The 14,727-nt window shown below is 40.6% G+C and overlaps 1 protein-coding gene across 1 annotated transcript in view; it reads left to right on the top strand.

Annotated features, from left to right (window-relative positions):
• The first annotated feature begins 13,875 nt into the window (after positions 1-13,875).
• The window catches only part of LOC140710173 (uncharacterized), a 95,875-nt gene continuing 95,023 nt past the window's right edge, over positions 13,876-14,727 (top strand). The window contains exon 1 of the mRNA XM_073011408.1: positions 13,876-13,893. Within this exon, the coding sequence (XP_072867509.1) occupies positions 13,876-13,893 (18 nt within the window). The remainder of the gene's footprint in view (positions 13,894-14,727) is intronic.

Here is a 14,727-nt window from a genome sequence, read left to right as displayed (position 1 = left end):
TGTTGTTGGGTGATTTTTGTCTTTGTGTAAATATCATAAAGGGTACTTACACAAATCTCCATGGTATAGCCTACTACTCCCTGAGGCTACATATAACCTATTCTCCTAGGCTACAAACCTGTACAGCATGTTACTATCCTGAATACTGTAGGTGACTGAAGCACAATGGTAAGTATTTGTGTGTGTAAACATACCTAACCATAGAAAAGGCACAGTTAAAACATGGTTTTGTAATCTCATGGGATCCCCATTGTATATGTGGTCTGTCATTGACTGAGATCTCTTTATGTGGTACATGATTGTATTTAAATTTGGGGTTGTCCCAGAAAATCTGGGATATAGTGTTGCCATATGATTTAGTTATTTTCCTGCTACTTATGTTAGGATAGGACAGAGGGGGACTAGGCTAGCATGTTTTGAATGCTTACCCATGTGCCAGACACATGCTAGACGTTTTACATACATAAAGCATCAAATGGCCTCTGATTCAAAGGAAATGGTGGGGGTGGAAGTAGAGAGGTGTGAGAGATAGACATAGTTTCCAGTGCACAGTGTAGGAGGTGGGTGGTGTATGTCAGAATGCAAAGCTGGGCCATTCTCGGATTCTGTCCCCAATAAGGCAAGGAGGATAACCAAAAATGGGGGGGTTATAGTGATGAATCCATAACTAGTCTCCATTTGGGTGTCTGGGGCAGAGCTTCTCAACCATAGTGTGGCTGGACAAATCTCTTCTGTCTACCCTTGCAAGCTGTACCAGTGTCATCATTTTTAAGATGCGCTATCAGGTAAAAGATTGTGCAAAGCACTAGTCTGAGGTATAAGACATAGCTCCTGTAGATGTGAGAAAGAATGCGAAGGACTGAGGCAGGACAGAAGCATGCCTCACGGGAGATGGTTCTGCTGTGGGAATTTGTCCTGAAGTCTTATCAAAGTGCTTGGTGTATCCTTCCTATGCTATAAGGCAGTAGATAGGATTTAGGGATTTAGGAGTTGGAGGACCCAGGGCTTTGATAGGCTCCCCAACTGCAGACTACAGAAGGAACTGGGCGGAGATTGTGCCAAGACCACAGAGCAGGTTGAAGGGTGAGCTGCCTGCTGCCTAGCTCAACTGTTCTCAAGGCTCCCATGAGCGTCAGCACTAATGCCTCAGCCTACACAGTGGGCGTTGAGCTAAGCTCAGCCAAGGCGAGGCGCTATGGTGGAAAGGGTGGATTCTGAACTGTGACACGCCTGGGATTCTTTCCCTATTCTACCACATACCGGCTTTGAACCTCCAGGTAGATTTATAAAACCTGTCTGAGTCTCAGTGTCCACATCAGTAAAATGGGCCTGCTGGTCATGTTTCCCTCAAATGGTTGCTATGACCATGACAGGAAGTTGCTGCCCGGAACAATAGATGGTGCCGAGGTGGTGTTTTGACAGCTCCCAGCTGAACTGGGCTTCCGGTCCCAGAGCAGCTAGCAATCTGCCCTAACAGGAAATGAAAGGGAGCTGAACATGTGTATTTACTGTGTGCCTTTCAAGGGATACTTCTTTTACCTGGTGGATAGCCTAATGCCTAGTCCAACCTGCTACCGGATAGGGGCGGGGGTCCCTCACTTGGGGAACTTGTTTATACTGGCACATGCCCTTGTGGCTCTTGTCCGAACTGTGTCTAGTTTATGCCTGCCTATTGCCCTCATGCTGGGAGCCTGACCTTGTGTTCTCCCAGTGTCCCAGAGAAACCCGGCCAGGGCACAGCCCCTGGTTCTTCAGATGGAAGGCATAAAGTCAATACATCATCACAATAGGAAACAAGTGCAAACATTTTCCTGGGAGGGAAGAGCACAGTGATCAGGAGGGCAGCCTCCATCCCTGGGTCAGGAGAGGCAGGAATGAAGAGTCAGGTAGAAAGAGAGAAAGAGACGGCAGGCAGGGTGAGGGGAGAGCATGGCAACTAGCACCATATATAAAAGAATAGGGTCTGGGTCACGTCAAGTTCCTGGGAAAATGCCTGAATGGTCCATTTAAAGGAAGCAGTGGGAAAGTGAGGAGCGCAGTCTGGCTAGGCGGGAGAGATGCCTCTGAATTCTTATCTGTGGCCACTGCTTAAGCCATTTGGGTGTGGTGTTCTCCTTCTAACACCTAGGCAGCAACTTTTGCTGTGTAGAGAGCTTAAATACACCTGGTGGAGAGTCTGGCTTTATTGTGGCCTGGGGACATGGACCCATGGCAGACAGGTGAGACCGCATAACTGTCTTCTGCTGCACTGCCCCACTCTTTGTATCTGGACTCGGGCCCCAGTCTCTAATTCTCTGTCCAGCTCTTTTGTTTTGTAGTTTGTTTTTTAATTTTTTAAATTGGCAAATAAAATTTTATATATTTATGGTATAAATATACACATGATGTTTTGATACATGTATACAATGTAGAATAACTGAATAAAGCTAATTAACATACCTATTCTATCACATACTTATCCTTTTTTGTAGCAAAAACATGTAACATGTACTCTCTTAGCAATTTTCAAGTACATAATATATTGTTATTAACTATAATCACCAGGTTGTATAAAAGACCTCCTGAACTTATTCCTTCTATCTAACTGATAGATACTTGCACCAGTATCTCCCCAAACTCCCCTCCCCCAGCTCCTGGCAAGCACCATTTACTCTCTGTTTTTGAACTTGACTTTTTTAGGTTCCACATATAAATGGTATCATGCAATATTTGTCTTTCTGTACCTGGCTTATTTCACTTAGAAGAATATCCTCCATGTTTATCCATGTTTTTGAAAATGACAGAATTTCCTTCTTTTTAAAAGTTGAATAGTATCCCATTATGTATATGCACCACATTTTCTTTATCCATTGATAGACACTTGGGCTGATTTTCTAATTTGGCTATTGTGAATAATGCTGTTATAAACATGAGAGTGCAGCTATCCCTTCAACATACTAATTTCATTTGCTTTGGATATATACCCAGAAGTGGGATTGCTGGATCATATGGTAGTTCCATTTTTAATTGTTTGAGGAACCTCCATGCAGTAACAGTGTGCAAGGGTTCCCTTTTCTCCATGTTTTCAACATATCATGTTATTTCTTATCTTTTTGCTAATAGCCATCCTAAAAGGTGTTAGATGATATCTTTTTGTGGTTTTAATTTGTATTTTCCTGATGATTAGCGATGCTGAACATTTTAATATGCCTATTGGCCACTTGAATGTCTTTTTTTTTTCTTGTACTTGTTTTTATTTATTTATTTTTAATTAAAAATTTTTAGTTGACATATAATTGTACATATTTATAAGGTGCAGTATGTTATTTTGATACCTGTGTACAATGTGTAATAAATGAAGGTAATTAGCAAATCCATCAATTCGGGCATTTATCATTTCCTTGTGTTGGGAACATTCAAAATCATCTCTTCTAGCTATTTGCAAATATGCAATAAATTGTTATTAACTATAATCATTCTCTGGTGCTATAGAACACTAGAACGGATTCCTCCTACCTGGTTTGTAATTTTGTAATCGTTAGCCAACCTCTCTCTATTCCCTCTCCCCTCTACCCTTTCCAGCCTTAGTAATCACTATTCTACTCTCTACTTCTATGATATCAATTTTTTTTGCTTCCACATATGAATGGGAACATGCAGTATTTATCTTTGTGTGTCTGGCTTACTTCCATTTCCAGTATTCCATTGTGTATATGTACTACAGTGTCTTTATTCATTCATCTGTAGATGGACACAGGTTGATTCTATATTTCGGCTATTGTGTATAGTGCTGCAATAAACATGGAAGTGCAGATATTTCTTTTTTCTTTTCTTTTTTTTTTTTCTTTCTTGAGATGGAGTTTCGCTCTTGTTGCCCAGGCTGGAGTGCAATGGCACGATCTCGGCTCACACAACCTCCGCCTCCCAGGTTCAAGCGATTCTTCTGCCTCAGCCTCCCTAGTAGCTGGGATTACAGGCATGTGCCACCACACCCAGCTAATTTTGCATTCTTAGTACAGATGGGGTTTCTCCATGTTGGTCAGGCTAGTCTCGAACTCCTGACCTAAGGTGATCCGCCCACCTCGGCCTCCCAAAGTGCTGGGATTACAGGCATGAGCCACTGCGTCTGGCCGTGGAAGTGCAGATATTTCTTTAGCATAGTGATTTCATTTCCTTTGAATATATGCCCAGTAGTGTGGCTGGATCATATAGTAGTTCTATTTTTAGTTTAGTTTAGTTTAGTTTTTGGGTTTTTTTGTAAAAATGGGGCTTGCAATATTGCCTAGACTGATCTTCAGCTTCTGGCCTCAAGCAATCCTCCTGCCTCAGGCTTCCAAAGTGCTAGGATTACAGGTGTGAGCCACTGTACCTGGCTATTTCTAGTTTTTTGAGGAATCGCTATACTGTTTTCCATAATGGCTGTGCTAGTTTACAGTCCCACCAACAGTGCATAAGAGTTTCCCTTTCTGCATACCCTTGCTAACATTTGTTATTTTTTGACTTTTTGATAATAGTCATTATAACTGGAGTAAGATGATACCTCATTGTGGTTTTGATTTGCATTTCCTTGATGATTGTAATGTTTAACATTTTTTAATATACTTGTTGACTGTATACATATCTTCTTTTGAGAGATGTCTATTCAGATCATTTGCCCACTTACAATCAGGTTACTATTATTATTATATTTTGCTATTAAGTTGTTTGAGTTCCTTATGTATTTTGGATATTAACCCTTCATCAAATATGTGGTTCACAAATATTTTCTCTCATTCTGTAGGCTGTCTCTTCACTCTGTTGATTATTTCCTTTGCTATGCTGAAACTTTTTTGTTTAATGCAGCCCCATTTGTCTATGTTTACTTTTCTTGCCTGTGCTTTTGGGATGATATCCAAAAAAATATTTGCCCAGGCCAATGTCAAGAAGCCTTTCCTAATGTTTTCTTCTAGTAGTTTTATAGTTTCAAGTCTTACATTTAAGTCTTTATTCCATTTTGAGTTGATTTTTGTATATGGGGTGAGATAAGAGTCTAGTTTTATTCCTCTGCATGTGGATATCCAGTTTTCCCAACATTATTTATTGAAGACACTGTCCTTTCTCCGTTGTGTATTCTTGGTACCTTTCTCAAAGATCAGTTGACTGTAAATGCATAGTTTATTTCTGGGTCCTCTATTCCATGGGTCTATATGTCTGTTTTTGTACCAATACCATTCATTTTTGGTTACTATATCATTGCAGTAGATTTTGAGAGCAGATAGTGTGATGCCTCCAGCTTTGTTCTTTTTGATAAAGACTGCTTTCTTTGGGTATTTGGGATCATTTGTGATTCCATATGAATTTTAGATTTTTTTTCTATTTCTGTGAAAAATGGCATTTTGATAGGAATTGTATTGAATCTATAGGTCACTTTGGGACATTATAACGACATTAATTCTTCCAATCTATGAACATGGGATATCTTTCCATTTATTTGTGTCTTCAATTTCCTTCTTCCATGTTTTATAGTTTTCAGTGTATAATTTTTTTATTCCTTTGGTTAAATTTATTCTAAATATTTTAATTTTTGATGCTATTGTAAATGGGATTGTTTTTCTTGGTATGTTTTTCAGGTAGTTGATTATTGTGTATAGAAGTCCTACTAATTTTTGTATGTTGATTTTGTATCCTGCAAATTTACTGAATTTGTTTATTAGTTCTAACAGTTTTTTGGTGAAGTCTTTAAGATTTTCTCTATATAAGGTCATGTTGTCTGCAAACAGAGATAATTTCACTTCTTCCTTTCCAATATGGATTCCGTTTATTTCTTTTTCTTGTCTAACTGCTCTGGCTGGGACTTTCAGTACAGTGTTGAACAGAGGTAGTGAAAATGGACATTTTTGCCTTGTTCCTGAATTTATAGGAGAAGCTTTCAAATTTCCACCATTGATAATGATGTTAGCTATAGGCCCTGTTCAGTTCTTGCTTGTCCCTTTTCCTCTTCCATTGGGGTTGGACCCCATCCCCTGTCCATGTGGCTGATAGCTAGTGTCCTTTTCCCAATAAAACTGTCACTCAAATCCACAAGGATGCTGTATCTTGACATTGGCTTCATCAACCAGTTTGGATCCCTCAGTTCTAGGGCTGGACTTTTCCATACCCATTGGGATCCTAAGGCACTCTGCATGTGATTGTGCTTTTGGAAGCCTTTTCTACATAGGGTTAGCCTGGCCCTGGTTTCTTTCTCTCCTTCTCCATCCTGCACTGCCAGATCTTGGAATGGTTTTGTCTGAGTTCTGATAGCTGAGGGTTGAGAAGCAAGGGAAGGGAGCACCAACACGCATAAGGACCTATAGATTTGCTCCCCACCCAGGAAAGACAGTGCTGGGAAGGTGCATTAGGCGGTGAATAAGGGAGGGAAGAGGCTTCTCAGGAGAGGGCAAGAAGGGGAAGCACATTCAAGGTGGAGAGCTTAGCCCAGGTACATTGAAGGCCAGGGAAACACCCTGTCTGACTGGAGGGAAGGATGGGGTTGGGTAAAGAACCCACCCGGGGAAGCCACTGATGACTTGAATCCCATTTTTCTTCCCCAAAGCTTCCATGTCCCTAGTCACTGTTTTGGTAAGACATATTCTTTCCTCTAGGTTTTCCCATATCAGAAATTGGCACCATCTACTACCCAGCTGCTTAAGTAAAATACCCAGCACTTACCTTGGATGTCTCACTCTTCCTTTGTGTCCCAAATCACCACCAAGTCCTATTGGTTCTACTTGAGTTGATTTCTAATCAGTCCAATTCCATCCTCACCCTTCTAGTCCAGGCTATCATCCTCTTTCCCCTGGACAATCCCAGTACTCTCTTTTGCTGATCTTCCCTTTTTAACTCTTACCCCTTCATCCATTCTCCGTTCAGTAGCTACAGTGCATTTTTACAATTTTAAATTCTTTTTTTATAATTCATTTTTTGTTTATGTTAGACACATACTAATTGTACATTTTATAGGGTACAGTGTGATATTTCAATGCATGAATACATTGTATAATGATCAGATTGGGGTAATTACCGTATTTCTCACTTTAATCTGTTATCATTTCTTTGTAATGACAACATTTAAAATCTTATCCTCTACCTATCTTGAGATATACAGTACTTCGTTACTTGCTGTGGTCACCAGTCACCATAATGTGTAACAGAACACCAGAACTTATTGTTCCATCTAACTCTAACTCTGCACCTGTTGATCAACTTCTCCCAGTCCCCTTTGCCCTGCAGCCCTCCCCAGCCTCTAGGAACCACTATTCTACTCTCTACTTCTATGAAATAAACATTTTTTGATTCCACATGTGAGTGAGATCAAGTGGAGTTTGTCATTCTGTGCCTGGCTTATTTCACTCAACATAATGGCTTGCAATTCCATCCATGTTGCTGCAAATGACAGGATTTCATTCTGTTTTATGGCCGAATAGTATTGTGTGTGCATATATATATATATATTTTTTTCTTTATCTATTCATTTTCTTCTGCACTTTCTTTACCTATTCATCTCTTCATCTGTTCATCTTATCTGTTCATCTGTTCTTCTTTTATTCATACCGTATTTTCTTTATTCATCTGATGGACAGTTAGGTTGATTCCCATCTCTTGGCTATGGTGAATAATGCTGCAAAAAACATGAAGGTACAGATGTCTCTTTGACATGTTGATTTCATTTCCTTTGGATATATACTCAGTAATGGGATTCCTTGATCTACAGTGATTTAAAATACACACATACACACACACACAACACACACACACACACACAAAACTATCCTTCTTAATCACAGCTTCAATTTCTTCTATTGCTTCCCCTTGATCTTCTAATAAAAAGCTTCCTACCGGGGGATTGCATCCTATGAGGACATAGCCCTTGCTGACTCTCCATCTCATATCCCTCCCTTTGCTCATTGGCTCCAGCCCTTCTGGCCTTCTTGCTGCTCCCAGAACACACTAAGCCCTTTCCAAACTTCTGCCCTTGTACTTGTTGTTCCTGCTTCCCAGAATGCTCCCCACACCCACCCCACCCACGCACATCGCCCACCTGGCTGCTGGGGAAGCCTTCTCTGACCACCCATATAAGTGTCACAGTCCTTCCTCTTTACTGCTATTTTCCCTGGTTCTTTTGCTTTCTTGAAAGAACTTTTCATAATCTGCAATTTTCTCACCTTCTGTTTATTTACTTTTCTGTGGTTTGCTCCCTGGCCAGAAAGCACAGTGTTAAGAGTGAAGACCATGTCGGTCTTGCACACTGTTCTATCCTCAGAGCCTAGCAGTGTGTGTTATATATAGTAGATCCTCAAAACTGTAATTGAATGAGTGAATGAATTAGTGATAGATGTGTAAGCAAGAGGAAATGCTGGCCCTACAACCTTGCTCAGGAAGTGCACTTCACTCACATTGCTGAGCACAAGAGGGAGGCTGGGATGTGGTTTAGGAGGGAGAGAAGACTCAAGCTTGGGAGGGCAAACACCAGTGGTATGAATGCCCAAACTTCAAAGAGGCCAGAGAATACACACTCTGACTTCTCTCTGGATTGAGATCTCGCCAAAGGGAGTCCCCATTTCCAAGCCAAATTCTTCTGGCTATGGAGGCAGCTACAGAGACTGGGAGGGCAGGAGTCCCACATGTGACAGAGATTAAAACTCAACCCCACAGGGCCCACCAAGCAGCTTAGCCACAGAATCTGCCTCTGCTTTTTGCCAGACATTCCAGTACATTCCACTCACCCTTCTCTTTGGCCTCCAGCAGCGGCAAATCCATAAGGGCCTCTTTCACCACACACATATGCCTTGTATGTACAGGCTCCGGGCTATTTAAGCAAGGCCTAGAACTCTGGCTGTGTTTCAAAGATGAAGTGATTCTGGTATTTATAGCTTTAGTGAGGACTTTGGGCCTTTGGGGTGAAAAGCACTAAGTAAACTTTAGCTCTTGGAGCCCAGTTGTCTGTGATGTTCCTTCATCTGAAGTACAGCTCATTAGCAGTTCTGACTGCAGTCCTTGTAGAGAAACTCACGATTTGCTCCCTGTGGTCAGCATACAGCACACAGTTCCCAAAGCAATAGTGTGAGGGCATCCTCAGAATTTGTGCTTTGCATAGCACTTCTCATTTCCCAGGAAAGGGATAAGTTCTTGTTGAATGGAAGACCATGTAACCCAGAAAGCCAAGAATAGGATTGGGGAATGTGCCGTTCTCTTCTTCCTTTTCTTCCCATTAGGCTGTTTTGGAAATCTCATCACCTTTATGAAGTCTATCTACACAATGGACCCAGAAACAGTCTGCAGGGAGATGTTCCACTGAAGGGAAGGAAATTCAGCTATGAACGCTAGGTATCTCAGCCAGCAAAGCTCTGGTCACCAAACTTGCAAAAGGAAAAAGAAGAAAAGGAAGAGAAAGAATTCTGGACATGAGTTGGGGCTGCTGAAGGGAAGCCAAGAGGCAAGGATATTTGAAATGTCACTGGCTGGAGGTATTTAGAGGAGAGCTGCAAAAAGGAGTAGATGAGTCATAGAGGAAATGAAAACCTCCCTGTTGGCCAGGAAATAAAGTCACAGGACAACTTATTGAAGACCTTATGTTCTCAAGTATTTATAGCAGAGAAAAGAAATAATTGGTTTGGCCAAAAGGCTGCACATGAAGCCTCTGTCCAAGGTCACAGAGCAACTTTCATTGGAGGTTGGAGGCCCAACATGGGGCTGAAAGCCACACGTGCTACAATTGTTGAAAAGCTCATGATGTTCCAGGGGTGCGACATTCCTTACCTTGTCTAAACATTACAATAACTCTGGAAAATTGGCATTTTGATCCCTATTTTCAGATGAGCAAACTGAGGTTCAGACATGGCTACATTTTTCTTTTTCTTCCAAAGTCATAAAGCTGGTAGCCCACACTTAGCTCCCTTATCCCACTGTGGGGTAATAAGAGACAGCACGGTATATTGAAAATGGCACAGATTCTGGAATCAGACAGGCTTAGGCTTGAACCCCAACTCTTACCACTTACTAGATGAGTGACCATGGGGAAAGCAGTTTGGAGTTCAATTTCTTTATCTGTAAGAATTAGTATTATTCCTCAACAAAACACTTGCAAACAGAATTCAACGACATATTAAAAGGATTATATACCACGAGCAAGTAGAATGTATTCCTGGAATGTAAAGATGGCTCAACATATGAAAACAATCAGTGTAATACACCACATTAACAGAATAAAGGGGAAAAAACCACGTGATCGCCTCAATTGATGCAAAAAATGTGTGTAACAAAATTCAACACCCTTTCACGATAAAAACACTAAATAAAGTAGGAAGAGATGGAAGCTACTTCAGCATGATAAAGTCCTTATATGACATGCCCACAGCTAATACCATACTCGATGGTGAAGGATGGAAAGCTTCTCCTTTAAGATCAGGAACAAATCGGGGATGCTTACTCACTTTCATCACTTCTAGTTAACATAGTGCTGAAATTCCTAGCCAGGACAATTAGACAAGAAAAATAAACAAAAAGCATCTGAATTGAAAAGGAAGTTAAATGATCTCTGTTCACAGACAACATGATCTTTTATGTAGAAAGCCCTAAAGATTCCTCTAAAAACCTGTTAGCACTAATAAACAAATTCACAAAGTTGCAGGATATAAAATTAAGATGTAAAAATCACCTGCATTTCCATGTACTAACAATGAACACTCCAAAAGGGAAATTAAGAAAACAATTCCATTTACAAAAGTATCAAAAAGACAGAAACACTTAGGAATTAATTGAATCAAGGAGGAGGTGGAAGGTTTGTACATTGAAAGCTACAAAATGTTGCTGAAAGGAATTGAAGAACCAATAAGTGGAAAAATAGGTCCATGGATTGGAAGACAATATTGTTAAGATGCCAATATTTCTCAAAGTGATCTACAGATTAAATGGTAATCCCTATCATGATTCCAGTGGCATTAAAAACTTTTCTTTGAGACAGGTTATCACTCTGTCACCCAGGCTAGAGTGCGAGTGCTTGATCACAGCTCACTGCAGCCTTGAACTTCCAGGCTCAAGTCATCCTGTGGCTTGGACTCTACCATCTCTGACTTTTTTTTTTTTTTTTCTGGTACAGACAGAGTCTTGCTATGTTGCCCAGGCTGGTTTTGAACTCCTGGCCTCAAGAAATTCTCCTGCCTTGGTCTCCCAAAGTGCTGGGATTACAAGCATGAGCCACCATGCCTGGCCACATTTTTTTATTGTTGTTGTTGCAGACATAGAAAAATTCATCCTAAAATTCATATGGAAACTCAAGGGACTCCAAAGAGCCAAAACAATCTTGAAAAAGAACAAAGTTGAAAGTCTTAAATTTTCTAATTTCAAAATTTACTACACAGTAATAGAAATAGTGTAGCACTTGCATAAAGATCAACTTACAGACAACTAAAATAGACCAGGGGCTCAGAAACAAACCCTTGCATAGATGGTCAGATGATTTTCAACAAAGGTGCCAAAACCATTCAAAGGAGGAATGGACTGTCTTTTCAACAAACGGTGCTGAGAAAACTGAATGTCCATGTCCAAAAGCATGAAGTTGGATCCTTACTTTACTGCATATACAAAAATTAACTCAAAATTGGATTAAAGGCCTAAACATAGCACCTAAAACTATAAAATTCCTAGAAAAAAACATAGGGGAACAGCTTCATGACATTGGATTTAGCAATGATTTCTTGACTATGACACCAAAAGTATAAGAAAAAAATAGAAAAATTGTACTATACTAAAATGTAAAACTTCCATGCATCAAAGGACACAATCAACAGAATGAAAAGGCGATCAATGGCACGGGAGTTGATATTTATAAATCATATATCTGACAAAGGGTTAATATCTGGAATATAGAAAGAATCCCTACAACCCAACAGAAAATACCAAACCCACTTAAAAATGCACAATAGACATTTCTTCAAAGAAAATATACAAATGAGCAACACAGAAATTTTTTAAATGCTCAATATCAATAATCATTGGGGAAATGCAAATCAAAAGCACAATGAGATGCCACCTCATACCCGTTAGGATGGCTACTATATAAAAACAAAACCTCAGAAAATAACAAGCATCGGCGAGGATGTGGATTCATTGGAACTCTGGTGCACTGTTGGTGGGAATTTTAAATGATGCAGCCACTATGGAAACAGTATGGTGGCTTCTCAAAAAATTAAACATAGAATTACCATATGATTCAGCACTTCCAGGACCCCCCTGAGGATACCAAAATCCACAGATGCTCAAGTCCCAGATATAAAATGGCACAGTATTTGCATATAACCTATGCACATCCTCCCACATACTCTAAGTCATCTCTACATTACTTCTAATACCTACTAAAATGTAAATGCTATGTAAGTAGTTGTTAGACTGTATTGTTTAAGAAATTATAACAAAAAAATAAAGTCTGTACATGTTCAGTACAGGCACAACCATCCATTTTTAAAGAATTATGTATCTATCTATCTATCTATCTATCTATCCATCGATCTATGTATTTTGAGATGGAGTTTTGCTCTTGTCACCCAGGCTGGAGTACAATGGCACGATCTCGGCTCACTGCAACCTCCACCTCCTAAGTTCAAGCAATTCTTCTGGCTCAGCCTCCCGAGTAGCTGGGATTACAGGCACCCACCACCACTTCCGGTTAATTTTTGTATTTTTTAGCCAAGATGGGGTTTCGCCATGTTGGCCAGGCTGGTCTCAAACTCCTGACCTCAGGTGATCCACCTGCCTCAGCCTCCCAAAGTGCTGGGATTACTTGCATGAGCCACCGTGCCCGGCTGAAAGAATATTTTTGATCCTAGGTTGCTTGAGTCCACAGATGCAGAACCCATGGGTACAGAGGCCAACTGTACACCAATGCTCATAGCAGCATTACTCACAGTGGCCAAATGTGGAAGCAACCCAAGTGTCCATTGATGGGTAAAAATAATGAAGTCTATACACACAATAAAATATTATTCAGCCTTAAAAAGGAAGGAAATTCTGACACTTGCTATAACATGGATGAAACTTGAAGACATTATGCTAAGTGAAATAAGTCAGTCATGAGAGGACAAATACTGTATCACTCCACTTATAAGAAATACCTAGAGTAGTCAAATTCATAGCGACAGAAAGGAGAATGACTGGGGTAAGGGGAAAACGAGGAGTTTTATTATGTACTACTACTACATTATAGTAGTTCATAATGTTACTATGAATATGGTGTATAAGCATCTGTTTGAGACACTGCTTTCCATTTTGAGGGAATATATTCTGAGAAGAGGAACTGATGGATCAGATGGTAATTCTGTTTAACTTTCTGAGGACCTGCCATACTCTTTTCCGCAGCAGCTGCACCACCAAGAGTGTGCCAGAGTTACAGTTCCTCCACATCCTCACCAATACTTGTTTTCTGTATTTTTGCTTTGTGTTTTTTTTAATTTTAATTTTTGTGGGTATATAGTAGGTGTATGTATTTGTCGTTCTCTGTATTTTGGAGAAGGGGACAGGGTGTTACTCTGTTGTACAGGCTGGAGTGCAGTGGCTTGATCATAACTCACTGCCGCCTCAAACTCTTGGGCTGAAGCAATCCTCCTGCCTCAGCCTCCCAAGTAGCTGGGATTACAGGTGTATACCACCATGCCAGCTAATTTTTATTTTTATTTGTAGAGATGGGGTATCACTATATTGCTCAGGCTGGTCTTGAACTCCTGGCATTAGGCGATCTTCCTGCCTCGGCCTCCCAAAGCACTGGGATTGCAGGTGTGAACCACCATGCCCAGGCTTTGTTTTCTGTATTTTTGATAGTAGCCATGCTAATGGATCTAAAGTGATATTTCATTGTGGGTTTGATTTGCGTTTCCCTAATGACTAACGATGTCGAGCATCTTTCACGTATGTCCATTTGTATGTCCTTTTTGAAGAAATGTTTATTCAAGTCCATTGCCTAAGTTGGAACTGGGTTGTCTCACTTTTTGTTGTTGTTGGTTTCAGCATTTTCTAATTCAATAATGTTTAGCTAGGAGCTACTATATGCAATAATCCAGTTAGGCCATCAGGAAACATAAAGATGCGTGAGATCTCGCCTTCTGGCATGTTCCACTGTTCACATTGTGTATGGAAATGTGTGAGGCCACTCATGCAGGACAGAGGGTGCAGAGGAAATAAGGTATGCACAGCCACCTGTCTCCTGGAAAAGTGAAGCTTGGCTTGGTCATAAGGGTGAGTGAGATTTCAACAGATAGAGATGAGGGCCAGGCACGGTGGCTCATGCCTGTAATTGCAGCAGTTTGGGAGGCTGAGGCGGGCAGATCACCTGAGGTCAGGAGTTTGAGACCAGCCTGGCCAACATAATGAAATCTCATCTCTACCAAAAAAATACAAAAATTAGCCAGGTGTGGTTGCACGCACCTGTAATCTCAGCTACTTGGGAGGCTGAGGCAGGAGAATCACTTGTACCCAGGGGTCAGAGGTTCCAGTCAGTGGGCCAAGATCATGCCATTGTACTCCAGCCTGGATGGCAGAGCAAGACTCCATCTCAAAAAAAAAAAAAAAAAAAAAAAAAAAAAGAGAGAGAAAGAGAGAGATGGGGTAGGGAAACAGGCCTAGAGAACACACGAGCAGAGGAACAATTTGGAGCAGATTTAACTCTGTTTATGCAGTAGTTGGAATGTTCAGGCATTCAACTCAAACTGACTTAAGCAAAATGGAGAACTTATTAACTCATGT

The sequence above is a fragment of the Chlorocebus sabaeus genome, chromosome 25 (genome assembly GCF_047675955.1).
Source record: "Chlorocebus sabaeus isolate Y175 chromosome 25, mChlSab1.0.hap1, whole genome shotgun sequence".
In the NCBI taxonomy this organism is placed as follows: domain Eukaryota; kingdom Metazoa; phylum Chordata; class Mammalia; order Primates; family Cercopithecidae; genus Chlorocebus; species Chlorocebus sabaeus.
The sequence above is the reverse complement of the archived record's forward strand: the minus strand, read 5'-3'. Positions and strand labels throughout refer to the sequence as shown.